The sequence below is a fragment of the Peromyscus californicus genome, unplaced genomic scaffold (assembly GCF_007827085.1).
Source record: "Peromyscus californicus insignis strain IS unplaced genomic scaffold, ASM782708v3 Scaffold_13__1_contigs__length_99412109, whole genome shotgun sequence".
In the NCBI taxonomy this organism is placed as follows: domain Eukaryota; kingdom Metazoa; phylum Chordata; class Mammalia; order Rodentia; family Cricetidae; genus Peromyscus; species Peromyscus californicus.
The window spans coordinates 60257591-60285510 of NW_026294424.1; the positions used below are offsets into that span (position 1 = coordinate 60257591).

Sequence of the window (27920 nt, forward strand, 5' to 3'; positions counted from 1 at the left end):
CTCAGTGCTCTGAACACCAGTTTAACAAGGGAAGACATTATCTCAACCCTTTTGCAACTAGTCTCTTAAGAGCTCTACAAATACCCCCCCACACACACACACACACTGCATGAAAAAAAAGAGTGACTTGAAATAAGAACAAATTCTGTCTGCCCCATTAACCAACATTCTAACTCCAGATGGGCAAGCCCCAGTACAAAACCACAAGAAACATGAGAAACCAAGACCACACACCTCCTTTAAAAATTACCAATTCCGGCTGGGCAGTGGTGGTGTGCACCTTTAATCCACCTTTAATCCCAGTACTCGGAGGCAGAGTCAGCCAGGCGGATCTTTGTGTGTTCGAGGCCAGCCTGGGCTACAAAGCGGGATCCAGGAAAGGCACAAAGCTACACAGAGAAACCCTGTCTCAGGAAAACAAACAAACAAACAAAAACCAATTCCTTAGTAACCCCCTGTAAGAGCAACTTAGATAAAAGTCTAGACAAATATACAAATCAATGATTATCATTATATTCAAATAATTTTTGGACACAAACTCTTGAATGAATTCTAAGAGAACAAAAACAACTTAATGAAATAGATAATTACTTTCAAGATATGAAAATAAAGAGATTACTCGATAGTGGTGGCACATGGCCTTTAATCCCAGCACTCAGGAAGCAGAGGCAGGCAGATCTCTGTGAGTTCAAGGCCAGCCTGGTCTACAGAGTGAGTTCCAAGACAGCCAGGACTACACAGAGAAACCCTGTCTTGAGAGAGAGAGAGAGAGAGAGAGAGAGAGAGAGAGAGAGAGAGAGAGAGAGAGAGAGAAGTCATAAAAAGGTGAGTGGAAAGCCTCATCGATGGAATGAATCACGTGGAGGACAGAAGATCAGGGCTGGAAGACAAGGGAGAGTATTTGGATCATACAGCTGAGGTCAATGATACATTTTTTAAAAGTATGAATGAAACATGAAAGATATTTGGGATACTATGAAAAAATGAAATCTAAAAATTTTGGACACAGAAGAAAAATCTCATGCCAAAGAAAGACTTAGAGAAGATTTTTGGTAAAATCAAGAAAAAAATTTCCCAGGCTGGGGAGATGGCTAAGTGGATAAAGAGTTTACTGTGCAAGCCTAAAGGTCAACATTTAGATCTCCAGCGTCCCCAGGAATAAAATACCCAGACCTAGTAAATAAAGTGGGGAAGGTGTTAGGATACAGCACTCGGGAAGCTTTGGAGGGTTTGGACCAAGGCGCCCCACAGCGCGTGAGACATGCCATGCCAGCACGGTGGCTGGTAGCATGGTGGGATGGAAAGCTACTCACACCCCAGGCACATGTCCACGGGGAAAAGAGTTTATTTTGGGGTTTGGGGGGAGGGGAGGAGAAAGGAGAGAGAGAGAGAGAGAGGGAGAGAGAGAGAGAGAGGGAGAGAGAGAGAGAGAGGGAGAGAGAGAGAGAGAGAGGGAGAGAGAGAGAGAGAGAGAGAGAGAGAGAGAGAGAGAGAGAGAGAGGTGTGCGCTACCTCTGGTGAGAGGCAGAGGGGAGGGGTTTTTTCCTCTCAAAGGGGCTTTAACATAAGATGACGTCAGGATGCTCGGTGGGTCTCCAAGGGGTGGGTCAGAATACTGACAGAAAGATTAAGGAAAACACCTGATATCAATCTCTGGGCTCCAAATCCACACACATATACCCCCACACATACAAACACACAATGATACATACCACACATACATACATGGGGAAATCCCAGCCAGATCAAAGAGGCACCCCAAACACCAGATAGATAGGACCAGAAAAGAAACACCCCATGCCATAGTTAAAATATTGTTTATACGGAACAAAAAAAGTATATTGAGCCCCATGGCTGTGGCACCACGCCTTTAATCCAGCACTTGGGGGGCAGAGGCGGCAGATCGCTGAACTGAAGGCTAGCCTGGTCCATATAGTAAGTTCTAGGACAGCCAGGGCTATGTAGTGAGATGCTGTCTTAAACAAAACAACACAACATTAACAACAAAAAGCTGAATATTAATGGTCTTGGTTCCTATTTAAAAAGACAAAGATTGAAAATTTGATTAAAATAGGACATTTTTCTTTGTTCCCTCCAACACATACACATCACTATCAAATACAATCACTATCTTAGGGTGAAGAAAATTAAATGGGACTAGAAAACAGGCTCCACTATTCTAATATCTGAGAAAATAGATGCCAACCAAACATCATTTCACACTGATCACGGGAACACTCAATCAAGAGGACCCTTCAATTATAAAAGTATATGTACCAAACACAAACACACCCAGCTTCATAAAACAATGCACATATTAATCCCAACACAGTTATCGAAATTTCCTCAGGGGCCTGCCCTGAGGAGAGTTCTCCAGAGTCCTGGGGAAGATGCTATGAACAGCGGGGGTAATCTAAGGGAATGAATCTAAGTACACCGAGCTCTCCAGTCCGTTCACTTTATTCCTCGGAGACAAAATTCTATCTCCACAGCTTCAGTTCTGTGCTCGTACTTAGCTCCTCTGCCCTTCCCCTCCTGCCCTCTCATAGCTCTAACTAGGTTCTTTACGTCTTGTCCTCATCTTCATCTTTGTTCCCTCTATCTTCAGTCCTCCCCATGAAGCAGTCTCAATACACCTACAGTCTGCCAACCTCCCTGCCACTTTCTGGTCCGGTGGGGTAACTCTGCTCGGAGCTAGGAAACCTGCCTCATCTTGGTCTTTCTCATCTTGTTCTTATCCACCTAGTTCTTCCCCATCTGGCTCATCCTCATCTTCCATCTCGTCCTTCTAGTTTTAATCCTCCAATCTAGTTCTCTCAAGTCTCTGAGGTTTCCAGTTATATACCCACGCAATAGCAATGCTCTGGCTAAGGCCAGGTCACCACGCTTGAATTCTTACAGAGTCATCAAGGCAGATAAGGGTTTTCCTCAGGCAGTGACTGTCAGGCTTTCTTTTACAACCCAAAAGGGGAGTGGTAAGGGAGGAGGTTAACTAAGAGCTAAAATTGGTTAATATATCAGAAAAGGGGAATTTGTGTGCTCAAACTACATTCCTAGAAGTGGTTAGGTAAAAATGTTAGGAGTCTATAATGTTAGTATAAATCATGAGTAAAATAAAACTGCATATATTTCTTTAGGGCTTAAACTGTCTCAGTGTACTCAGTTGAGCTGTTTTCTGGCAGGGCAGGGATCTCTGACAGCTGTGTCACAGCTTGCTGTACCTGGTTTGCAAAAAGTCCTTTTGTTCTAAGTTAAATGTCAAAAGGGGAGTTCTAGAGATACTACTAAGGTTGTAAAAGAGGGTCTGAGCTTAATTTGCACAAGAAACAAAGCTATGTACCTAACATCCACCTGGCCTAGGAGATAGGCAGTGTCTCCATAAGGGTGTTTATTTTAATTCAGGGGCCTCAGGGGCCTAGTGGATGATCTGGCCAGCTATTCATCCTTAGATGCTTTGTTTGGAGCTGGCCCTGATTTTGGATGCTTGCTAAAGGAGAATTGCAGAAGGCAGACATCTAATTCAAATGCTAAAGGAAGAGCAGAGAACTTGGAGATGGGAAACCTTATAGATTTCCCATATACCAATGACAAACATATTAAGAAAGAAATTAGAAACAATCCCATTCATAATAGCTTAAAAAAAAAAAACCTAACTAAGAAGTGAAAGACCTCTACAGTGAAATTTTAAGACACTGAAAAAAGAAATGGAAGAAGTCACTAGAAGATGGGACAACTATCCATGTTCCTGGATTGGTAGAATTGATATTGTGAAAAATGGCCATCATACCATGCTGTGGGATAATGCTTTTGTACACTGGTTTAATAAAACGCTGATTGGCCAGTAGCCAGGCAGGAATTATAGGCAGGATAAGCAGACAAGGAGAATTCTGGGAAGAGGAAGGCTGAGTGGGGAGACGCCAGTCCACCGTCCAGAGAGCAGCATGTAACAGCACACAGGTAAAGCCACAGAATATGTGGTGACATATAGATTAACAGAAATGGGCTGAGTTTAAGTGTAAGAGCTAGTCAGTGGTAGGTCTGAGCTAAGGGGCCGAGCAGTTTTAATTAATATAAGCCTCTGTGTGTTTACTTGGATCTGAGTGGCTGCAGACTGGGTGGGACTAGGAAAATTTCCACTACACTACCATAAGCAATCTACCTGTTAAATGTAACCCCAATCAAAATTCCAGTGGCATTCTTCACAAAAATAGAAAAAAATATTAAATTTTACCCAGAAACATAAAAGACTCTGGGTCCTGAGTAAAATGAATACTGCTGGTAGTTATCACCATACCTGATTTCAGAGTATACTGTAGAATCATACCAATAAAACCAGCATGGCACCTTCACAAAACATGCATGTAGACCAGTGGACTAGGATAGAGGACCAGATGTAACTCTATGCTAGTACAATTGCCTGGCTTTGACAAACACCAAAAACACAGAAAAAAATAGCCTCTTCAGCAAATGGCACTGCGAAAACTGGATATCTACATGTAGAAGAATGAAAATCTGATCCTTTTCTTATCCTGCACAAAAATAAAATCCAAGTGGATCAAGGATTTTAAGACTTGAAACTCTAAAAGTGCTAGAGGAAAAATTAAGGTATACATGTCAAGTTGTAGGCATAGGTAGGGACTTTCTGAACAGGACTCTGATGTCTCAGGAAATAAGGGCAGCAATTGACAATGGGACCTGATGAAATTAAAAGCTTCTGCACAGAAAAGGGAGCTTTAATCTAATCAAGTGGAGAGGCAGCCACAGAATAGGAGAAAATATTTGCCATCTATATATCTGACAGAAGATTATAGACAGAGAACTAAAAATACCTAAATATTATTTAAAAAAAAAAACCCAACCCAATCATAAAATGGAACTGAGCAAGGAGTTTTCAAAAAGAAGAATACAAATGGCTAATCATTTTTAAAAAGTGTTCAACATTATTCACCATCAAAGAAATGAAAATTAAAACTACTTTGAGACTCTGTCTCACCCCAGTCAGAATGGCTATTATCAAGAAAACAAATGAAGGGCTAGAGAGACGGCCCAGGAGTTAAGAGCACTTGCTGTTCTTGAAGAAGACCCTGGTTCAGTTCCCAGCACTCACGTAGCAGTTCACAACAGTCAGTAACTCACTCCAGAGGATATCGTGCCCTCTCTTGGACTCTGTGGGCACTGCATGCATATGGTACACTTGTATAAATGCAGGCAAAGCACTCCTAACCAAAATAAAATCTTTAAAAAGGCAACAAATGACAGCAAATGCTGGTGGAGATACAAAGAAACAGGAACCTTGTTTACTGTTAGTGGGAATTTAAACCAATACAGCCACTGTGGAAATCAATATGGAGGTTTCTCAAAAAGCTGAACAGAACTGCCATATGGCCCAGCATATCACTTCTGGGCATATTCCCAAGAGACTTAATATACCATGCTAGAGCTTTTTACATGTCCTTGCTCACTGTTGCTGTATTCACAATTGCTAGGAAATGGAACAAGCCTTGGTGTCTTTCAGTTGACGAGTGGATAATGTAATTATAGTGCCTATACATAGTGGAATTTTACTCAGTTGTAAAGAAAAATGAAATTACAAAATCTGTAGGAAAATGGATAAAACTAAAAAATACACCGAGTGATGTAACCCAGGCCCAGAAAGACAGATTTCACATAAGCTTGAGCTGCTCCAAATTTCCATTTCTGTTTCCTTTTCCTCTATATAAGCTCTACATACCTTTTTCTGTGGTACATATTTCAGAATTGGTAAGTACTTTCTGGGTTGAAGGTTCCTCCACTTCGACTGCTGGCAACATATCTCCTTATGTTCTGCTTTATCTTAGTTGGAATTTAACTTCTAGGAAATGTCCCTTGACTCCCATAGCAAGTACCTTTTATTACACCATAGCACAAATGAAATGCCTTTCCTTGTTATTAGCATTTAGAACATCTCAAAAGGGTTTTTTTGTTTGTTTGTTTGTTTGTTTGTTTTCTACCAGACTCTAAACATTTTATGTCAGGAGGAACTTAGAACAATGCCTGTAATAGACAGTAAGAAAACAAATGTAGCCGGGTGGTGGTGGCGCATGCCTTTAATCCCAGCACTTGGGAAGCAGAGGCAGGCGGATCTCTGCGAGTTTGAGGCCAGCCTGGTCTATAGAGCGAGATCCAGGAAAGGCACAAAGCTACACAGAGAAACCCTGTCTCAAAAAAACAAAAAAAGAAAACAAATGTATTTGCTCAATGAGTTCATTACTGTTTCTCTACTTTTAAGTATCCATGTGTCTTTTCTCACTTTGTGTCTGGGAAACTCATGCTCTCTCTGTCTTTTCTCCTTTTATGATCTGGAAATTGTTGCTCTTCCTTTGCTAATTAACCCAAGCTTTTCTAGAAATCCCTTTGGACTGATATCAATACATTTCTTCTTAAAACATTTACCCTACTCTTTATTTATGTATCTCATAGCAATCATCATATTATGCTGGGATTATTTCTATGTCTTTTTCAGCATCAAAATATCACGTAGCTAAGGATCAAAATCAGTTTTTGGGTGGTGGTGGTGGTAGTGGCAGGGTTTTATTAGGTAGTGCTGGCTAGCTTGAGACTGCCAAGCAGACCGAGCTGGTCTCAAGTTTGCCGCAATCCTGGGTTTGCTTCCCTAGTGCTGGGAAGTCTTAGCTGAGGTTTCTATTGCTGTGAAGAAACACCATGACCAGGGCAACTCTTATAAAGGAAAACAGTTAATTGAGGTGGAGGCTTACAGTTCAGAGATTCCGTCCATCATGGCAGGGAGTACAACAGCATGCAGGCAGGCATGGTGCTGCAGAAATAGCCAAGTGTCCTACATGGCAACAGGAAGTCGACTGACACACTGGGCATTATTCTGAGCATAGGAAACCTCAAAGCCCACCCCCACAGTGACACACTTCCTCCAAAAAGACCATACTCATTCCAACAAAGCCACACCTCCTAACAGTACTACTCCCTATGAGATTATGGGATGATGGGGGCCAATTCCATTCAAACTACCTCATGGGATTACAGGCAGATGCCTCTGCAGACCCAAATTATCTTTTAGTCTTTATAGATCCAGATCTCATCACAGTATTTAGTTAATAGTAGAAATGCGATAAACATATTAATTATATTTTCTTGACTAGCCTGATTTTAAGGAAATTTTCATAAGTATCTTTGCAACAACCCTGTTCATTAGCTATTAATTACTAAAGTAATTACTTGTAGAGCTTAGAAAGGTTAAATAACTCGTCTAAAGCCATGCTGCTAATAATTGGTGGAATAGAAGTTTGAACTTAGGTAATTTGATTCAGAGGCCAGGCAGAAGAGAGAGAGACAGAGAAAGAGAGAGAGAGAGAGAGAGAGAGAGAGAGAGAGAGAGAGAGAGAGAGAGAGAGAGAGAGAGAGAGAGAGAAAAGAAGGAGGGAAGAAGGAGGGGTGGAGAGAGAAAGGGGAAGAGAAAGGGGTGGGGAACATGTATATTATAGGCTTGCAAATAGTTGTATATATGCCTACGATAGATTTGTGGCCCAGAGGGGTGGAATTGTGGCAGGAAGAGCTGGTTGAGGCTGAATCACTGATATTCTAGTATGATATGATAAAGCTAAAGGATTCTGTTCTATGGCTAATAAAATTCATTTAAAATTTAAGCTTTAGAATTATATAATAATGCTTAGAAAGGAATCTGTGTGTGTGTAATGGGAATCCTGGTAAAGGAGGCAACTGGGCAGCTTTGATAGCAGAAATTAATCAGATAATTCACTCAGTGGCATTTATTATGTATAGCAAACTTGAACTAAGTTGATATTTGGAAATAATCTGTCAAAATATTCTGTAATCAAGCATCTACATTACTATACAACAGTAATTCAGTCTTTATATTTATTATTTGGTGTGCATTAATTCGTTACCAATTTTAAGTATCTCCTGCTATAATTCTATAATATTTAGACATAAATTAGATACATTTAATTTTATTCTAGCTCTAATAAGTTTACTGCTTGCCAAACCCTCCCTCCTCAGGCACTCCTAATTTCCTCTCTCAGACCTTCAAATTAAGATTTTTATGTCGGTAAGTGGAGAAGAAGTTTAGACTAGGGAGTCTGAACGGCATAAGGAAAAGACAGAGGTGTCCAGCACTTGGTGCTGAGGTGGTAACTGGGGTGGTAACTCATTCATCACTGAATTCTCCAGTCTAGTATTCTTTCAAACAACTCTGCTGGGCCACATAGCAATGTCCTCTTTTTTTCTAGATACAAGTGGACCTCAGTTTGTACTTGACTCTTTTGTGACATCTCTTTCTTATTTTTCCTTTATTTCAGTTGGATTCCTTCTGAGAAAGTTCTAGAAGAGTCCCAAAGAAATCTTATTTACACTCGTTATAATGTATTGTGCCTTTGTAGTACTAATGTTTTTCTTTTCTCTTGTTTGGGGCTTTGAGTCATGGGATATTCAGAACTAAGCAGGGTTTGAGAGAGATTAATGAAATCTTTTGAATGTTGTCAGCACACACTATTGACATCTTGATAATATTAACTGATATTAACCAGACTATAATGGCTGCCTGCTCTGTGTCTGTCCTGTGCTAAATATTTTGCACAGGAGACTGATAATAAGCACGTTAATACTAAGGTAAGCTGACTGCCTTTAAAGATGGGGAACTAAAGCCAGGAGAAGGAGTGACGGTCCCAAGGTCTCACAGCTGGTAAGTGACAGACCCTGAGTTCAACTCCCACTGTGTCTGACTCGGAACTCTACAGACTTACTCCTTGACTGGCTGTCTCTTAACTATCGATGGTGTAATAGTTTAGGAGTGTGTAACTATATGGCGGCAAAAATAGAATGAAAGATCAGGACTATTGAATTTCTAGTTTTGAATATCACAAAATTTTATTTTTGCCTTCAACAATTTGAAATGGGACGACAGATGAATTTGTTAAAATTCTAAATGGGTTTTTTTTTTTAATGTTTCAAATGGAGAATGGATAGTCTTATTTCAAGTTCATGGTCATCAAGAATGAGTTTTCTGTCTCCAGCTTTAAGACAAAATTGGCTGCAGCCCTGGCGAGATGTCGGATCAAGCATGACGCTCTCTCGATTTACCAAATCCTCCCGGAGACAGTTAGGAGACAGGAGCAGAGGGCCTCCACTCTGCCTCTCTATGCTTGGATAAACACTGGCAAAATCAGGTACGCACTTCAGGCCAGTTCTCATCCTGTTTCAATACCCCGTTCCCTTAAGAGAATGTAATATATATGTCCTTCCTAAGGGGTGAGGCCACATTAGGGAAATGATTAGAGTCACAGTTTAACTTTAGCTCTTACTATCAATTTACTAAATTGATAAGATTCTATTAATACGCTACACTTTCTGTTTCTAATTATCTTTTAACTTTGCTAAAATTGTTTTTATCACATGCAATATGTATCGTGATATTTTTCGTTGTTGCAGGAACAAAAGTATTAATGTTCAATATGTTTTAATGCATTCTATGTGTAATTATGTTTGTACTTCCAGCCCTGAAGAAGTTTATAGTAGTTTGAGGAGAAAAGGTTATAATAAAGTCAAATCCATATTGCATGTCGATGAGAAAGTGTTTGCTGTGGATCAGCATTGCTATGATGTCTTAATTTTCCCATCTCATCTCAAAAAAGATCTTGCAAACATAGATCTTTTCAAAGATTATAAACTCATTTTTCAGGTAAACTACTGTTTACTTTCATTGTGAATCTGAATAGTCCTGTTTACCCAAAGAATCCTTGCACCTGAAAATGAATTTAAGGTGGATTAACTCAGTACTCTAGGGTTTATCCCTTCTCTACACCTATATTCTTTGGCTTGCCTTGGTTTTCTTGAGATAGGATCTTGTTATATAGTGCAGGCTACCCTGGAACCCTTTATCTTGCTCAGGCTAGCCTCAAATTCATGGCAGTCATCCCCCTGCAGCCTCTCAAGTGCTGGGATTATAGATTTATGCCATTATGCCCAGCTCCCACCACCGCATCCTTAGATAGAATCTCTTATCCTTTCTGCCCAGTTTCCTTTTATAATTTTCTCAAACATCTCCGTTTTAAACTGAGCTAGCAGCAGTTTAGATGCTGGTGTAATTGGGAGTTAAAAATGGTAGTAGTGGGTGAATGGGGTTTCATGAATGGAAACCAAGGGACTGGAGACAGGGCCCACAGGTTAAGAGAGGACCTATATCAGGCCTCTCACAACTGCCTATAACTCAGGCTCCAGAGGACCTGATGCCACCTTCTGGCCTCTGGAGGCACTGCATTCATGTGCACAAATCCTCACACAGTCACATAATTAAAAACATTCACAACTCAAAAGAATGGAAGCCAAGCCATAATAATCTATAAATTTTGATGTTTTAGGATTGGTTTGTCACTATACAGGGAATAAATGGTATACATAATTTGGGTTAAATGAGTAAGCCTTTTGTTTTAAATATATTTATCAGTTATCTTTGTTAACTTTCATTGAGACATATATTAAGATGCTTCACTAAAATGAATCAGGTACCTTTTCAGAATTCCTACCAAGCGTTTATTTGCATTTAAAGTAAAAATAAGTCATCTTATTTTTCTGTTACACACTTTGAAATTCTAATCATACTATTCTCTAGGATAAATCTCGAAGTCTTGCTGTCCACTCTGTGAAAGCTTTATTAAATATGGATGATGATATCTTAATGGTCAACACAGGCTCATGGTACACAGTTGCCCATATGTCAATCTTAACGAATAATAATACTTCAAAAATATTTGTATGTGGGATACAATCACCAGATAAGGAACCTGACGTGAAGAAACTTTTTACAAAAATGGGATGTCAAAGTATGTACAAATATTATTTGATGATTATTGCTCCAAAAGAATCTAGAAATAGTCAAGTGTTGGAATTTACTATGTTTTTGTAATATAAACTATATGTGAACTAGCCTTCTAAAATCCTCACAAATCTACATCAGGCTGTTTGTGGTTTTGTTTTTGTTTTTGTTTTGTTTTGGTTTGTTTTTCAAGACAGGGTTTCTCTGTGTAACTTTGTGCCTTTCCTGGAACTCACTTGGTAGCCCAGGCTGGCCTCGAACTCACAGAGATCCGCCTGCCTCTTCTTCCCAAGTGCTGGGATTAAAGGCGTGCGCCACCACCGCCCGGCTTGTTTGTGTTTAATAGTGGGTTAATAGGTCTAGGTTCAAGTAATTAGTACCTAGGTATTAGGGATGTAGTTTGCTTTTCTCTCTGACATAATCACATCTGATTCAAGGCTTATCATTTAATAGATAAGAAGATGTTAATGCAGATGTTTAATTGACAAAGGGAACGTCAGGAAATAGAAATGACGTCTTTTATGCTCCCACTTTTAAAGTTCTCATTGGGTCCTGAGAAGACCACACTTTACTGGAGATGCAGTGAGGCTGAAAAGTAGACAAAGTGGCTGGCAGAGTCACACACAGAGCCAGAGAAACAATCTGTATATAATTACAGGCTTGACTAGGAAAGGTAGCCTGGAAATCCAGGATTTCACTCAGAACACAGAAGTATACCCTGGGAGCGGTCAGTCCTCGGTCCTCTAGCAAACTGAATCCCAAATGTCTTCCATCTTAATTTCTAATTGAGTTAAGGTGACCTGGGGCTTATAGTAAGCAGTCTTAGGTGGGCCCACACTACCTGCTAGAAGCCAAAGTAACCCCTCTGGGGGAAAAAAATCAAAGTTCAAGTTATCTCCTAAATATTTCCAAATGCAATGTCTAGCGCTCAGTTAAAAATAGATACAAAGAAGGGAAGATGTGACTCAAAAACACTGAACTGAAAAGAAAAGAGACTGTATTATTTTAGCCCTAAACCTGAAAAATGATAGACAGGACTCAAAGAGAGGACACTAGATGGGAGTGAGACCCACCGAGGACTCAGATACTGGATCTGTCAGCTGTGGACTTTAACGGGGACTAATGGTTCTGAGCTACTCAGCTAAGTTAATACTGTAGGCGTCACAGTATAGCTGCTGAAAGACAAAGCATAGTCAGCAGCCAGGCTCACCATCAGTAACTGAAGAGACTGACGGTAAGCTATAAACTTTGAACAATAACGCAAGCCCAAAGAAGATTCTAGAAAGATAAAAATGTGGTGTGTACAATTAAGAAATAGATAGGTTGGGGAGCCCAGTGAGGGGAATGTGTACATAGCATTGCATAGCATGTGCATAGCATGGGCGACACCCTGGGTTCGATCTCCATTACCAAATAAAAGGCAAAAGAAGCGAAGAGAAGACGAGAAAAATTTCAGGCTGAGAATGGATACATCCATGCATACATGCGCGAGCCCCCCCTCCCATACACATGTAGTTATAAATAAAAAATAAATCTTAAAAAGAGGGCCAAACATATGAGAATATACTGAAAGTGAAACACAAAGGAGAAAATTGGATAATATGTAAAAATCCACAACAATGGATGCAGTGTAAAGGAGATAAGTAACACGAGGGGGCAGGTAGAGTCTAGACAGGGCCTGCACATATAGTACTTCCCTTATGACTAAGGCCACCCTGCAGAATGCTGAGGAATAGATCTTCTTGGTAAACTATGCTAGGAAGAAAATTGATACTTCATTTCATGTGCACAGCTAGAATCTCCTAGAACATGTTATAGGAAAAGAGTTCTTCAAAAGAATGTATAATATGTTTATCATAGAAGAGTTATTAACTAGACATTAGAAAATATTAAAAGTTCTGTATAGTAATAAAATAAAATAAGCTATAGAAGTATATCAATTGATTTTAACAATAATACATAAAAATTCTTATGAATTAACAATAAAAACCACATGCTTCAGGATGGCAAGATAGCTCCCTGGGTTAAAAAACCCTGCTGTGTAAGTCTGATGGCTTGAGTTCAATCCCTGGAACCTTTATAAAGGCAGAAACAGATTCCAACGCCCTTAAGTAAGTTGTCTTCTGACCTCCACGTTTGCACATGGCACATGCATGCATGCATGCATACACATACGCGCGCGCACACACACACACACACACACACACACACACACACACACACACACACACACAAACAATAATGAGAATAGCAATAATGATAATATATCCCATATCTCAATAGAAAAAGTACAAGAGACATACCCATATATTGCACAAAAAAAGAATATACCCAGAGCAAAATCAAAACAAAAATTTACATTAAAAGTAACAAACCCCAATGGTAATCAGGGAATTGTAATTAGAATTATAATATTGCAATATTTTAATCTTTTAACATTTAACGTTCATGCCTACAGAATGATTAAAATAGAAAAGATTGGCAATACCAAGATAATTGACAAGATAAAAAAGCATGAGAAATGTTCCAATACCATTTGTGGAACTGTAAATTTAAGTAACCAATTTAGAAAAACTAGTTATTTATTAAAGTTGCACATATACCTGTACACCCAGAATTTCAGGTCTGTGTTGATTACTGCCCTGTGCAGTAATATTCATAGAAGCATTATATATTTTCTAACAAAATACTGGAGGCAGAATAATTCATAAAAAGTGAGTTGTTTAGCTCACAGTTCTAGATGTTCAAGAGCATGACGACACCAGCATCTGCCGACCCTGGCAGGGCCGGTCTACATCACAGCTTGGCAGCTGGCAGAATTGTGGGGCCATGTACAAGATGAAACACATGGTCAGAACAGGAAGCCAGAAACCAGAGAAAGAGAGTCATGCTGTCTTAAAATAGTCCACTCTCATGGGAACTGAGTCACTCAGTAAGACCCTCATTAGTTCCTTCTGGGGGCAGTGTCCAAAATCATCTAGTTACTTTCCATGAATCTCACCTCCTGGAGAGTCAATTTTTTATTTAAATACTGCCACATTGAAAATCAAGCTTCTAACACATAAACTTGTTGGTGACAGACTACATCTAAACTATAACATGTTACTTTCCATAGTCTCAAACTAGAAACAACCTCAATATCCATCTAATGGAATTTTACACGGAATAAACTATTACTATACCTAATAACATGAATAATTCTTACAAATGTAATAAACACCTTCTAACTAATATAGAATAGGTTTTTAAGACAAGTAGTGTTAGTGAGATTTAGAGCAGCAATATTAATAATAGGAACTAGCTACACAAATTTTAATGATTTATTCAACAAATATTTATTGATGTATGTTCTATATCTACCTTTCTGCCTATCATTGTCATAGAGGTCATGGCATTAATTTTGTTCTGTTTTGTGAATACAGCTGTGAAACACAGTTTCACTCATAAGACTTACATTGTAGTAGGAGTATGAGAAGAATAAATGTTTAAAAAGTACACACACACACACACACACACACACCAGACAGTCCTTAAACCCTTGATCGTCTTGCCTCAACCTACCAAATGCCAGGATTACAGGCTAATTTAGTTTGATTTCTGTTGCTGTGATAAAACACTCTGATCAAAAGCAATTTGGAGAGTAAAGGGTTTTATTTTAGCTTACACTTCCAGGTCGTAATCCATCCTTGAGGTAAGCCAGGACAGGAACTCAAGGCAGGAACCATAGAGGAAGGCTGCTTACTGTTTCATACTCAGCTAGGTTTCTTATACAGTCCAGGTCAACTTGCCTAGGGATGGTGCCACCCACAGTGGTCAGGGCCTTCTTACATCAATCAAGAAGATGCCCCCAAAGACATTCTCACAGTCCAATCTACTTGAGGCAATTTTTAATTTTAATTTTTAGAGTCGCCCTTCCCAGGAGACTCTAGGTTGTGCCAAGTTGACAATAAAAACCAACAACAACAACAACACCACACACACACCTCACAGAGCAGTCAGGATAAATAAACAATATTTACAAATAAGTATTTAATAAAAGGGATTTTGGGCTGGAGAGCTGACTCAGTGGTTAAAAGCACTATTGCTCTTACAGAAGACCCAGGTTTGGTATCTGGCACCTACATGGTAGATCTCAACCATTTGTAACTCCAGTTTGAGGGGATCCAAAACCCTCTTCCAATCTCTGTGAAAACCAGGCATGTATGTGATGCACATATATACATGGAGACAAAACACTCATATACATAAATCTATTTTTTTAATAAAAAAGGGGGGGGCAAGAGAGTTGGCTTTGTAGTTAAGATCATGTACTGCTCTTGCAAAGGACCTAAGCAGTTCTGACCACCCAAGTTGGGCCACTTATACCAGCCTGTATCTCAGTTTCAGGAGATCTGATACTTTCTTCTAGCCTCTGGGAGTAACCGCACACATGATACACCTGCACACATAGACCCAGTTAAAAATCAAGCTTAAAACAGAAAGAAAACCACTTGATTAGCTTTGGGACGTCAATGGAGAAGACCAGTTTCCTTTTCTAATTACATAGCGTTTAGTTTCTGTGGGGTTAAGGATTTCGAAATGAAGAGTAAAGAGTACAATCCCATGCTGCACTCAGATTTTAAATGTTTAACATGAGTTTTTGGTTATTTTTCCTTCCCAGATATTGAGATCCTTCCTGAGACATTTGTTGGCATTGAATCAAAGGACCATAGGCTACAGAATGTCAAGGTCATTCTGCTGCTGCCTCGCTGTTCAGGACTAGGTGTTAGTAACCCAGTGGAATTTATTTTAAATGAACATGAAGGTACTTGTTTTGATTTCTAAATTAATGAAATTCGTTGACTATAACTCATCAATTTCAACATCAGAGAATTAATCTTAGGTTTTATTTTCTGTACTGCTCTTCAAATTAGTTGTATTTAGTGTATAAATGGCTTATATATGTAGCTCTTTGAATGACTATTTCATAGAAACATGGAGACCAATCTATATTCCTTTTGAAAAACAATAAAAAGCTAAACATAATTACCTTTATTGATGTTTCAGTTTCAAGTCAATGTTTTAACATTATCAATTGCATTAGTAGGAATTTTCTGTAAAAATTTATATTGTTAGATATTTGATTGAAAAATGTGTCAACAGCAATATATGAAAAGTACCTATAGTGCTGTATTTAAAAGTATATATTTACTTTTCAAAATTTAGATACAAGTTTACTTCAAGATCTTTCTCAAGGCGGTCCACCCAAAAGTAAACTTCAGATTCTTGTTCAGCAGCAATATGAACAGCTAGCACATGCAATGAAATGTAAGTTTATCATTAGTACTGAATTAGTCTTTGAATCATGAACACACACTTCAATTATCTATTAGAATCAAGCAATCATTTGTGGACCACAAGCAAAATTTAATCTTAGTGTCTTCAAATGAAATGTTCATTTTAATAAATTTAGTAAGTTTTAAAAATATATGCTTTACTCTCATAAACTCAGTTATCTAGTATAATTTAGTAATTTATTAATCTGAAGTAAAAAAATTCTGCGCATCTATAACTTCACATTTATTTATTTATACCTAGTCTTGCTGTGTAGTCCAGCTGAGCTTGCCTCAGTCTTCCAAGTGCTAGGGTTATAGGTCCGTGCTACCATACCCAGTTCATGAGTGCACACTTCCGCCTTTCCTACTCTGTCCTGGGACTTCTCCTGTGGTGTGATTCTTCTCTTGTCATTCTGTCCATTCCTGACAACTTTTCAACAGTTTATTAAACGTTTTATGCTTTTTTTATTTACTTATTTGGAGACATAGCCCAAGCCAGCCTGGAGCTCTCCTGCTTTTGCATACTGAGTTCTGGGATTACAGGTTTGCATTTCCAAGGCCAGTTAAACCAGCCCTCATTTCGGCATTCTTACTGTGGAGAGAAGAGAGGCACAATTACAGATAAAGACTAGATCTCCCAACTTGAAGTTTGAGCAACAACTCTTTTTTTTTTAGCTTTTAATTTGTTTTAATTAAGAAATTATTCATTTTACATACCAACTACAGATTCCCCCCCTCCCCATCCCTCCTCCTGCTTATCCCAAGCCTTATCACCCACCCTCCTCCAAAAAGGTAAGGCCTCCTATGGGGAGTCAGCAGAGCCTGGTACATTCAGTTGAGACAGGTCTAAGCCCCTCCCCCTGCATCAAGGCTATGAAAGGTGTCCCACCATAGATAATGGGCTCCAAAGAGCCAGTTCCTGCACCAGGGATGGATCCTGATCCCACTGCCAGGGGCCCCTTAAGCAGACCAAGCTACACAACTGTCTTGCTTATGCAGAGAGCCTAGTCCAGTCCCATGCAGGCTCCACAGCTGTTGGTCTAAAGTTCGTGAGTTCCCAGTAGCTTGGTTCGGTTTTATTTATAAGTTTCCCCATGATGATCTTGATGCCCCTTGCTCATGGAGTTCAAGCTGAGCAACGACTCTTGAAGCACACACATTGCTCTTCAGTCACTCCAGGCAGATCTGAGCACCACCACTGCTCTTCCACACTTGGATGCTAAGATCTAGACATCTGTGAGACTCCTAGACAAACACGGTGGCCCAGGCCTGTGATCCTAGCACTTAGGAGGCACAGGTAGGAGGGTCAGTTATCATCGGCCACATAGCAAGTTTGAGGCCAGCCTGGGCTTCATGACATCCTGTCTCAAAAAGTAAACCAACAAATCATTGTGTTTTCTTTTACTTCGGTGTATATTTATTAAATGTCTCTGGTGGGTCAGGTGTCAAAAAACTGCACATTAGGCTTATAAGTGAGAATCTATAGTTGGATTTTTTTACTCTTTGCTCTCGTGGGGGCCTGCCACCCAGCTCCCAAATAATCACACGGAGATTTATTCTTTCTTATGAATGCCCGGCCTCAGCTTGGCTTGTTGCTAACCAGCTTTTCTTTCTTTTTTTTTTTTTTTTTTTTTTTGGTTTTTCGAGACAGGGTTTCTCTGTATAGCTTTGCGCCTTTCCTGGATCTCACTCTGTAGCCCAGGCTGGCCTCGAACTCACAGAGATCCTCCTGCCTCTGCCTCCCGAGTGCTGGGATTAAAGGCGTGCGCCACCACTGCCCGGCCTAACTAGCTTTTCTTAATTTTAAGTTATCCCATCTACCTTTTGCCTCTGGGCTTTTACCTTTTTCTGTTTCTGTGTATCTTTTCTTTCCCTCCTATTCTGTGTCTGGCTGTGTGGCTGTGTAGATGGATGGCTGGGTGGCTGGCCCTGTCATTCTCCTCTTCTCCTTCTCTTGTTCCTTCTCTTCTCTTTTTCTCCTATTTATTCTGGCTGCCTGGCAGCCCCGCCTATCCTTTCTCCTGCCTGGCTATTGGACATCCAGCTCTTTATTAGACCAATCAGGTGTTTTAGGCAGGCAAAGTAACACAGCTTCACAGAGTTGAACAAATGCAACATAAAAGAATGCAATGCATCTTTACATCATTAAACAAATATTCCACAGCATAAAAGAATGTAACACATCTTTAAATAATATTCCACAACAAGAATACTTATGAAAACTCAAAGATGAGTCTGTAGGAACAGAACTTACTAATAATGATCGAGTGTTCATAAGGAAAAGTAAGACAAAACAGCGTGAAGGAAGTCTTCCCTTGGAACTGAGCATGGACACAGCCATGGAATGAGTTGGGTGGAAGGTTGGGAGCTTGTAAGTAACATACTTTTACTAATGAACTTCTAAGTTTAACAGGGTATTCAAAGCTTATTTTATTTTCTAAAAGACATCATAAAGAATCATAAAAAGTGAAAAGTGGGGCTGGGGAGATTACTCCGTAAGAATGCTGTCTGAGTAAGCGTGAACATGTGAGTTTGAATCTCCAGTATCCATGTAAAAAGCTGGGCATGGCTGTGCATGTGCCTGGACTCCTGGACTCCAGAACTATGGTGGGGGCAGGGACAGTAAGTAGGATCACTGCTGGCTGCCTTCCTGTCTCCAGGCCTGTTGAGAGATCTGTCTGAAAGGAATAAGGCAGAGAGTGGTAGAATATACCACCTGCCATCCTACACAGACCTCTGCACACATGTGTGTAAGGAGGAGAGTGGTGGAATATACCACCTGCCATCCTGCACAGAACTCTGCACACGTGCACATGTGTGTGAGGAGGAGAGTGGTGGAATATACCACCTGCCATCCTGCACAGAACTCTGCACACGTGCACATGTGCATACACCACACATTCATGCAAAAAAGCAAAGGATTTTAATGACATGGAATGTTCTATCATGCTAAAAAAACAGTATTTGGTAACTGTCACATTTTTGGGAAATATGTATAGTAAATCAAGCTGTATAATTTCTTCATAAAACAATGTTAGGTAAAGTACTTAATTAGGGGGTTGACCTCCAATTCTTGACGGAAATGACTCAAAGATCCATTTGAAATCAACAATGTGAATGATGGTCTGGTCCTCTTACTATTTATGAAAATACTTCAAATATATTTGGATGCTGGCTGAACAGTTATGAGTTACTAGTCACCTCACTATGTGCTTTATTATTTGGTCCTCACAGAATCTTCTTCCTGAGCATCTCTGCCTTTTTTGACCAAGGAAACAAGGGGAGGGAATCAGAGTTCCTCTTTCCCCTGCCATCTAAGCCTCACAGCCTTTTCACAACTCTCTGCTCCAAATTGTCCAAACCCACACGCTTCTATCTCTAAACTAGCGAAGGCCGTTAAGTCAAGAAGCCCCCAAGGTCATTCCCCATCTCTGAAGTCTGCATAGCCCTTGTCTGCCCTCCTCTCCCAGTCTGTGCTCACTGGAACGAGAATGGACAGGAATCCCCTACACTGTAGGTTTTCAGAGTTAAAAGTGGACATGGAGGTTCTGCAGCTCCTCCCCCCCCCACCCCCTGCACTGTCATTCAGTTAGTGACGGTATCAGCAGACCTCCAAGAAAAGTGATATGATAATGTGCTGCATTTATTGTGTGTGGACTAGATGGGTCACGATAATCAAATTCTTGTCTGTATAGTCTAGCTGAATTTACTTACTGGTCACTGCTTACAGAATTAATACAAGCTCTGTTGTAAAGGAGAGCCATTCAGCGGGGACAGTGAGCAGGTAAGGGTGCTTGCCTCTGAGCCCAATGAATTGAGTCTGATGCCTGCCTGGTACCTCCATGGTGGAAGGAGAGAATCGGTTTCCACAAGATGTCCTCTGACCTCCACATATGTGCCATGGCAACAAATGTAATTTTTAAATTAAAAAATAAAGGGGACGTATTTAAGCATCCATAGAAGTCATTTCCATCACTGTCTGGTGGTACTCGTTAACAAATGTGTGTCTGGGAACAGCAGATTTGCACTGGGTCACCCTATTGATTCTGTCTTCTTTCAATACAGTTACTAAAGTGCAGGCAGTTGTTTACTGCACATGTTCTGTTTATACAGAAGAAAACGAAGCTGTTGTTATGAAGGCACTGGAATGTCAAACCCAAGGGATTAAAATACAGCCTTACAGGTACGGAAATGACACCAACCACTGTCACACAAAGACTTGGAAAAGACAAGCATGATTTTTAGAGTTATATAAGTATAATACTTTTTTTTGTTGTTTTTTTGTTTTTCGAGACAGGGTTTCTCTGTGTAGCTTTGTGCCTTTCCTGAAACTCATTCTGTAGCCCAGGCTGGCCTCAGACTCACAGAGATCTGCCTGCCTCTGCCTCTCAAGTGCTGGGATTAAAGGCGTGCGCCACCCCTGCCTGGCAAGTATTATACTTTTTTTTAGGATTTAATAAGATGAAACAGCCTAGATTCGTACAGCTTTAAAGTGGATTCTATAGAGCTTTTAAATGAACACTTTAATAGTTTTATATGTGTTTCGTGTGTGTGTGTGTGTGTGTGTGTGTGTGTGTGTGTGTGTGTGTGTGTGTACATACAGATGTTGAAGGGTGACTTGAAGGAGTACCTCTGTCACCACCATGTGGGTCTCAGGGACTGAACTCAGGTCACTAGACCTGGCAGCAGCAGTTTTACCCACCACACTGTAACACTAGTTCATGAACATTGCACTGAACATAAAAGGGGTCTTCTGGTTTTGTTATTGTAAAGCTAAAGGCATTTGACCTCGGTTTGACTGATTCCTAAATAAACTGGGTCCAAATTTCATGTCCTTCTTAGATACATGTATTATTCCACAGAGGAAGAATAAGTATACAAAGTATTTTTAGAAAGTAGACAGAAAACTGGATGTTTATTATCTTAAGCTCTTTTAGTATTTTATACCCACTGGGACATTGGTAAAATTGACGTAGATGTCTATGGCAGCTTCCAGATAAACTACAGCAGTAGAGTCGGGATAGGGAGAGGCATTAATACTAACTATAACCTGAGCTGTGATGGTTCACATTCCAGTCTCCAGCCCTTGGAAGGCTGAGGCAGGAGAGTTGCCACAAGTCTGAGGCCATCCTGGGCTACTTAGAGAGACCTATCTCAAAAAACTGACACTACAGGTCTGGGGATATAGCTCAGCTGTAGAGTGCTTGAGGTTCTTGGTTTAATCTCCAGTACTGCCCAAACACACACTAAATAACTCTGACCTCCTACCTTGATACTTTCCCATTTTTCATTTCATAAGCTGACAAGTTAATCATACCAACATTTCCTCTCTTGCTGACTTTCCTTTCTTATTTAGAAGCTTCTGTTGATAGCTGTCCTCGTTAGGGTTTCTGTTGTTGTGAGGAAACACCATGACCAAAAGCAAGTTGGGGCTCTCACTTCCACACTGTAGTCCATCATTGAAGGAAGTCAGGGCAGGAACCCGGAGGCAGGAGCCGACGCAGAGGCCATGGAGGGAGCTGCTTAGTACCTTGCTCATCATGGCTTGCTCAGCCTGCTTTCCTATAGAACCCAGGACCACCATGCCAGGGGTGGCACCACCCACAATGGGCTGGGCCCTCCCCCATCAATCACTGATTAAGAAACTGCCCTCCAGTGGGATCTTATGGAGGTATTTTCTTTCTCAATTGAAGTTCCCTCCTTTCAGTTGATTCTAGCTCGTGTCAAGTTGACAGAAAAGTAGACAGCCCAATTGACCCCCTGACAACTTGACACACAGACACACCACTGTTAAGCTATGACCTTTCCTTCCTTGTTCATCCCTGAATACCAACATTACAATATAAACATTTCAAATTTTAAAAGTCCCGCAGTTGAAAAATTTAAACACTTAAAAAGTCAGTATCTTTTAAATATTCAGAATCTTTAAAATATTCCATCTCTTTTCAAATCCAAAGTCTGTAAAAATTCCAAAATCTCTTTAAAAGTTTGTCTCTCAACTATTACAAAATCAAAATTAAGTTAAATAATTTCTCACTTCAAGAGGGAAGAACCAGGGAACAGTCACCATCTTAAGAAAAGAAAACCGAACTCCAAGACTGTACACGTCAACATCCAATACTTTGGACTTACATCTTCCAGGCTCCTCCCAAGGGGCGTGGTCACTTCTCTGGCTCTACCCTCTGCAGCACACACAGCTTGTCTTCTAACTCCACGGCTGCTGCTTTCTTGGCCATGGTCCCAGGGGACTGGCATCCAGCTGCACTTTCCCCGATAGCCTCTCCTGGGCTCTCTTCATGGTACCAAGACTCATCTTCTCTATGTGACCCCTTCAATCCTGAGCCCTTAACTGCTACTCAGGCTGCACCTTCACCAAAGGCCTCTCCTGGCTTCTCACAGTGCCAAGCCTCAGCTGCTCTCCATGGCCCCTTCATGCCTTCAAAACCAGTACCACCTGGGTGACAACCAGTACCACCTGGGTGACAACCAGTACCACCTGGGTGACAACCAGTACCACCTGGGTGACAACCAGTACCATCTGGGTGACTCTTGGTGTGGGGGACCAAGTTCAGCTGCCAGAGTGAGGTACAACTGTGGCCGCCTCTGGAACACAGCTTCTGTGTGCTGACTCTCGGAAAACACTTTCCAGAAGCTTCCACCCCGGTGATGCTGGGCTCTTCTTAATCACCACTGTTTTCTCAGCTCCACCGACCAGCATCAATTAACCCAGCAAAGCAAAGACTTCACTTCAGTGGCACCAGTCTTTTGTTAACCACAGCTGACTCTTCAGCCACAGATGACCAGAACCACAGAATTTTAATTCAAAACAGTAAATATGCAAGTGCCCTGATAGTCTTAATACACACAATATTTAATAACTCTGAAGTTGATAGCTAACATTTTTCATTGCAAATTTAGATAGTTGTAAAATGTATTTTCCCAGAATATTTATTATTTCTAAAATATTATAGATAGGTTTTTAAATATGTTCCTCTTAATACAAAAAATTCTACTAAATATTTAGACTTACAGTAAGCTTTGTTATTTGGCCTATGGAAAAATGATAAATTTATTACTTGTTTTATATCTAGCTTTCATTTTCAAAATCAAATTTATCTTGCCAGAGGAGTCTTAACTTATTCTTTGATTCAAATGAACATATTAATATGATTTTGTGACTTAAAAATTTTAATCTAAGATACATAGAAATAAAGATTCACATGAATAGAAGACATAACAAGAATGAAAAGAAGAAACTCTTTCTTTAGGGAGTAGTTGACAAAAACTGAGGAGATCTCTGCTAGAACCCCACTGGTGACCAGGCAGTCAGTAGAGAGCAAACACACTGAACCTCTCTAACAGAAGAGGGGGTGTGTAACCAAGGGGAACAACCCTCTCCTCACCCTGCACCCAACAGTTCTGAAGCTGTGGGGAACACACTTATGAAAGTGGATATCTTACAATACCAGCTGGAGAGGGAAGGAGAGGAGAGGAAAAATGGGTCTGTAGTTCAAGAACAGAGCTTCACAGAATCTGACACCCTCTTAAAAACCCCCACCTTGGGCTGGAGAGATAGCTCAGTGGTTAAGAGGGCTTGATGTGCAGCCCTGAGCAGCGGAGTTCAGATCCCGGCGCTCACATAACAAGTTCAGCGGGACCACCTGTAATTCCAGCACCGAGGAGGCTGGTACAGGATGATCTCGAGTTCAGCAACAGCCTGGGTTATGTTGTGTCTTAGTCAGGATTTCTATTGCTGCAACAAAGCACCAGGACCAAAGAGCAAGTTGGGGAGGACAGAGTTTATTTATACCTCTACATTGCTGTTCATCACTGAAGGGAGTCAGGACAGGAACTCAAACAGGGCAGGAACCGGGAGGCAGGAGCTGATGCAGAGGCCATGGAGGGGTGCTGCTTACTGGCTTGCTCAGCCTGCTCTCTTATAGAACCCAGGACCACCAGCCCATGGATGGCACCACCTAGACTGGGCTGGGCCCTCCCCCATTGATCAGTAAATGAGAAAATGCCTTACAGCAGGATCTCATGGAGGCATTTCCTCAGCTGAGGCTCCTTGCTCTCTGATGGCTCTAGCTTGTGTCAAGTTGACACACAAAACCAGTCAGCACGTATAACAAACAAACGCACTTACCCAAACTCTGCTCGGTATGAGAGAAGGAAGTCACACTCCTGGGTTGTTCCTTTGTTGACCTCCCTAGAGATTTTAATCTTTTACTAAACAGATAGGTAGCAGTTAAGTGAGAAAGGGCATTGTGAGTGGAGGGTAGGGAAATTTGGCTGTAATACAGTTTCTGTTATTATGTGCCCTTTGTTGGGACTGAACATACTTAACACATGAATAGAACTTGGTCCAGAGATGCTGCAGGATATTTTATCACACTGTGTGAAGGTGTGTTGCTGTTTTGCCTTATCTGCCTAAGGCACCTGATTGGTTTAAAAAAAAGCTGAATGAATGGCCAATAGCTATGCAGGAGAGGTTAGGTGGGACTTCTGGGCAGAAAGAGGAACTCAGGGAGATGAATTTAGGTGCACAAGAGATGCCTGTGAGACATGGAGGAAGTTGGATGTACAGAATGGAGGAGAGGTAAAAAGCCACGTGGCAGAACATAGATGAATAGACACAGGTTAATTTAAGTTATAAGAGCTGGTTGGGAAGAAGCTGAAGCTAGGCCAAGCATTGGTAATTAATAATAAGTCTCTGTGACATTATTTGGGGGCTGATGGTCCCAAAGAAAGTCCAACTACACAGAGAAAATAGTCAACATTTTTGAACTGCCATGATTATTAATTTGTACATTGCATGTTCATATACTTAGCTGCTTTCCAATATATATTTCCATTATTATATATATATATATATATTTCACATTATTGCTTGCTTTTTCTTTTCTATTTCCTCCCCTTCTTTCTTTCTTCTCTTCTTTTCCAGTACTGGAGATTGGACATAGGGCTTTATACTTGTAACCGCAATCCTGCCTCCCATACCATTTCATTTTTAATGTTTTTTTTTTTTCATTAAAAGCTTGAACCCTTTCCTTTACATGTATTTACTCATGCATGGCTCTGGAGGTCCAAACTCCTAAAGCCTCCTCTGTTGAGAGGGTTAGTTCCTTGGGAAGCCTGTGGTGGAGACCATTCCACGCTTTTGGTAGTTGCTGGTAGTCCTCGGCATTTAGTTCACAGCTGAGTCTCAGCTTCTGGGTTCATGCAGCCCCTTCCTTGTATGTTGGGGTGTCTTTCTTTTCTTACAGGAACTCCAGTATTAGATTTGGGGTTCTCTAACTCCAAGTGGATATATTCTCCAACAAGGTCTCATCTTGTGATATATTGTGTACCCCAATAAACTTGCCTGAGGATCAGAGGACAGAGCCAGCCACTAGATTAGACATAGAGGCCAAACAGAGGTGGCACACACCCTTAATCCTATCACTGGGAGGCAGAGATCTGTTTGGATCTCTGTGAGTTCAAGGCCACACTGGAAACAGAGCCAGGCAGTGGTGGCACACGCCTTTAATCCCAGGAAGTAGCATGGCCGAGAAAGGTATATAAGGCGTGAGGAAACAGGAACTAAGGCAGTTCAGCTGAGATCCTTTTGGGTGAGGACTCAGAGGCTTCAGTCTGAGGAAACAGGATCAGCTGAGGAGTTGGTGAGGTGAGGTTGGTTGGCTGTGTCTTGCTCTGCATCTCTGATCCTCATACAAGTTTATTAGGGTATACAATATATCACCTCATTGAGGTTTTGAGTGGACTTAAATTTATTGGGTGGGGGTTGCTGTTCATCACACAACAGGCTATTTATTCTGTGGATGCCCAAAATTTACACTTTTCATTTACAAAATACATTTACTCTACCCCAACATCTCCAAAGGTCTTCATCCATTCCAAGATTATAAATCTGCATCCTCATATTATCATTTAAAAAACAAAAACAAACGAACAAACAAAAAACAAATGTCACCATCTAGATCAGAGGTGAACAAGACTCTGAGTGCAGTAATAGTTTATATTTAAAGAAATAGGTTATAAACTGGAATTCAGAAACCATTCTGTAGGGTCAATTTCTGTGAAGATGACTTGTCTAGTCTTACTTATGAATTACTACTATCATTAGAATGCATGAATGTAGCTAAATGTAGTAGCATTTTAAACAATTATATGTTGAATACCTAGTATGTGCCAGCCACTCTACTAGATACTAGCAATTTATCAGTGGAATATTTGTACACACATGAGATATTGGGGTGGGGATGGAATGCAAGTCTATACAGAGTTCACTTATGTTTCATATGCTTCTTATACAGAAAGCCTGAGGGTACCTTTTGACAATATTTCATGTATTAGTGTTTTGAGTGTGACCTGACACCTGAGGTCCAATGTGGACCATTCTACTGTGGCATCAAGTCAGCATAAAAAAAAAAAAAAATACTTGGCTGGGAGTGATACTGAGTACATTTGATCCCGGAACTCTGGAGGCAGAAGCAGGTGGATCTCTGAGCTTGAGGCTAGCCTGGCTGACATAGTTCTAGGCTAGCCAGGGCTACATAGTGTGACCCTGTCTCGAAACACAAACAAAAGATGGATTTCTGTGCACAGTAGACCTCAGGTGACTGGTGAGGCTGTGTCTCCTCAGAAACCGAGGGCTGGCTGTATGGTTGGTCAGAGGAAGAACTAGCTCTCCTCCACGATTTGATGTCCTGTTTTTCTTCAGCACCATCACACGACAGACTCTCCGATGAGTCATTTGAGGTCATGTATGTCTGCCCCTTTCCCAAGGACATGTCCTTACTCACCTGTTGTCCCAGCCACATGGGAAATACTTGCTGACACAGCGTGATTTTCGGGTACCATGGCTCTTCTTTGTTCTCTGTTCTGTTCACGCTCTTCACTACTTTAGAACTACTAACTCGTCAAGACGCAGCATTGGTGGCCCACTTCTGTGGAGGCCTCCTCTTTGCACCCTCCAGGGTTACCGTTAGCTGCTCCTTACCTCTAGCCTCCTGCAGGATCTGTCTCTGCTTGTCTCAGCATTCATTCTTGGCCTTTTTTGTATTATTGGAAGTTAATTTATTTCCCTACTGTGTAAACTAAGTGAGTTACAGTTCTATTCGTGGGCTTTGCACCTACTAGGCAAATAATGAAATAAATATACATTTTAAATTGGTTTAAAATTTCACAATAGACAAGATGAACGAAGTATTCCTGATGCTTTAAATACTTTTCTTTTGTGATATAGGCTCTCATGTATCTTAGGCTGGCCTCAAACTCACTGTGTAGTTAAAAATGACCTTAAGCTTTGTGTGTGTGTGTGTGTGTGTGTGTGTGTGTGTGTGTGTGTGTTGTAGTCTTGAACTTTGTGTGTGTGTAGGGTAGTCTTGAACTTTGTGTGTGTAGTGTAGTCTTGAACTTGTGTGTGTGTGTGTGTGTGTGTGTGTGTGTGTGTGTGTGTGTGTGTATGTGTGTAGTGTAGTCTTGAACTTGTGTGTGTGTGTGTGTGTAGTGTAGTCTTGAACTTGTGTGTGTGTGTGTGTGTGTGTGTGTGTGTGTGTGTGTGTGGTACCACAAGCACATGGGGTAGTCAGAGGACAACGTGGGGGTCATCTGGGTTCTCCCGTGTGCCTCAGAATTGAATGCAGGCATCAGATTCCTGCTTCTGCCTGCTGCACCGTCTCCCCAGCGCTGCTGGTGGTTGTTGTTGTTGTTGCTGTTTGCTCTGAGATAGGATCTTCCGTAGCCAGGTACTACGTGGC

At 40.8% G+C, this 27920-nt stretch overlaps 1 protein-coding gene across 6 annotated transcripts in view; it reads left to right on the forward strand.

The window, feature by feature from the left end:
• The window catches only part of Nsun7 (NOP2/Sun RNA methyltransferase family member 7), a 43519-nt gene that overhangs the window by 12914 nt on the left and 2685 nt on the right, over positions 1-27920 (forward strand). For 5 of the 6 annotated variants that reach the window (XM_052735036.1, XM_052735035.1, XM_052735038.1 and 2 more), the window contains 6 exons: positions 9045-9197; positions 9526-9709; positions 10640-10850; positions 15504-15647; positions 16049-16150; positions 20224-20341. In XM_052735036.1, the coding sequence (XP_052590996.1) occupies positions 9045-9197; positions 9526-9709; positions 10640-10850; positions 15504-15647; positions 16049-16150; positions 20224-20341 (912 nt within the window). The remainder of the gene's footprint in view (positions 1-9044; positions 9198-9525; positions 9710-10639; positions 10851-15503; positions 15648-16048; positions 16151-20223; positions 20342-27920) is intronic. The other variant, XM_052735037.1, reaches the window with a different exon arrangement.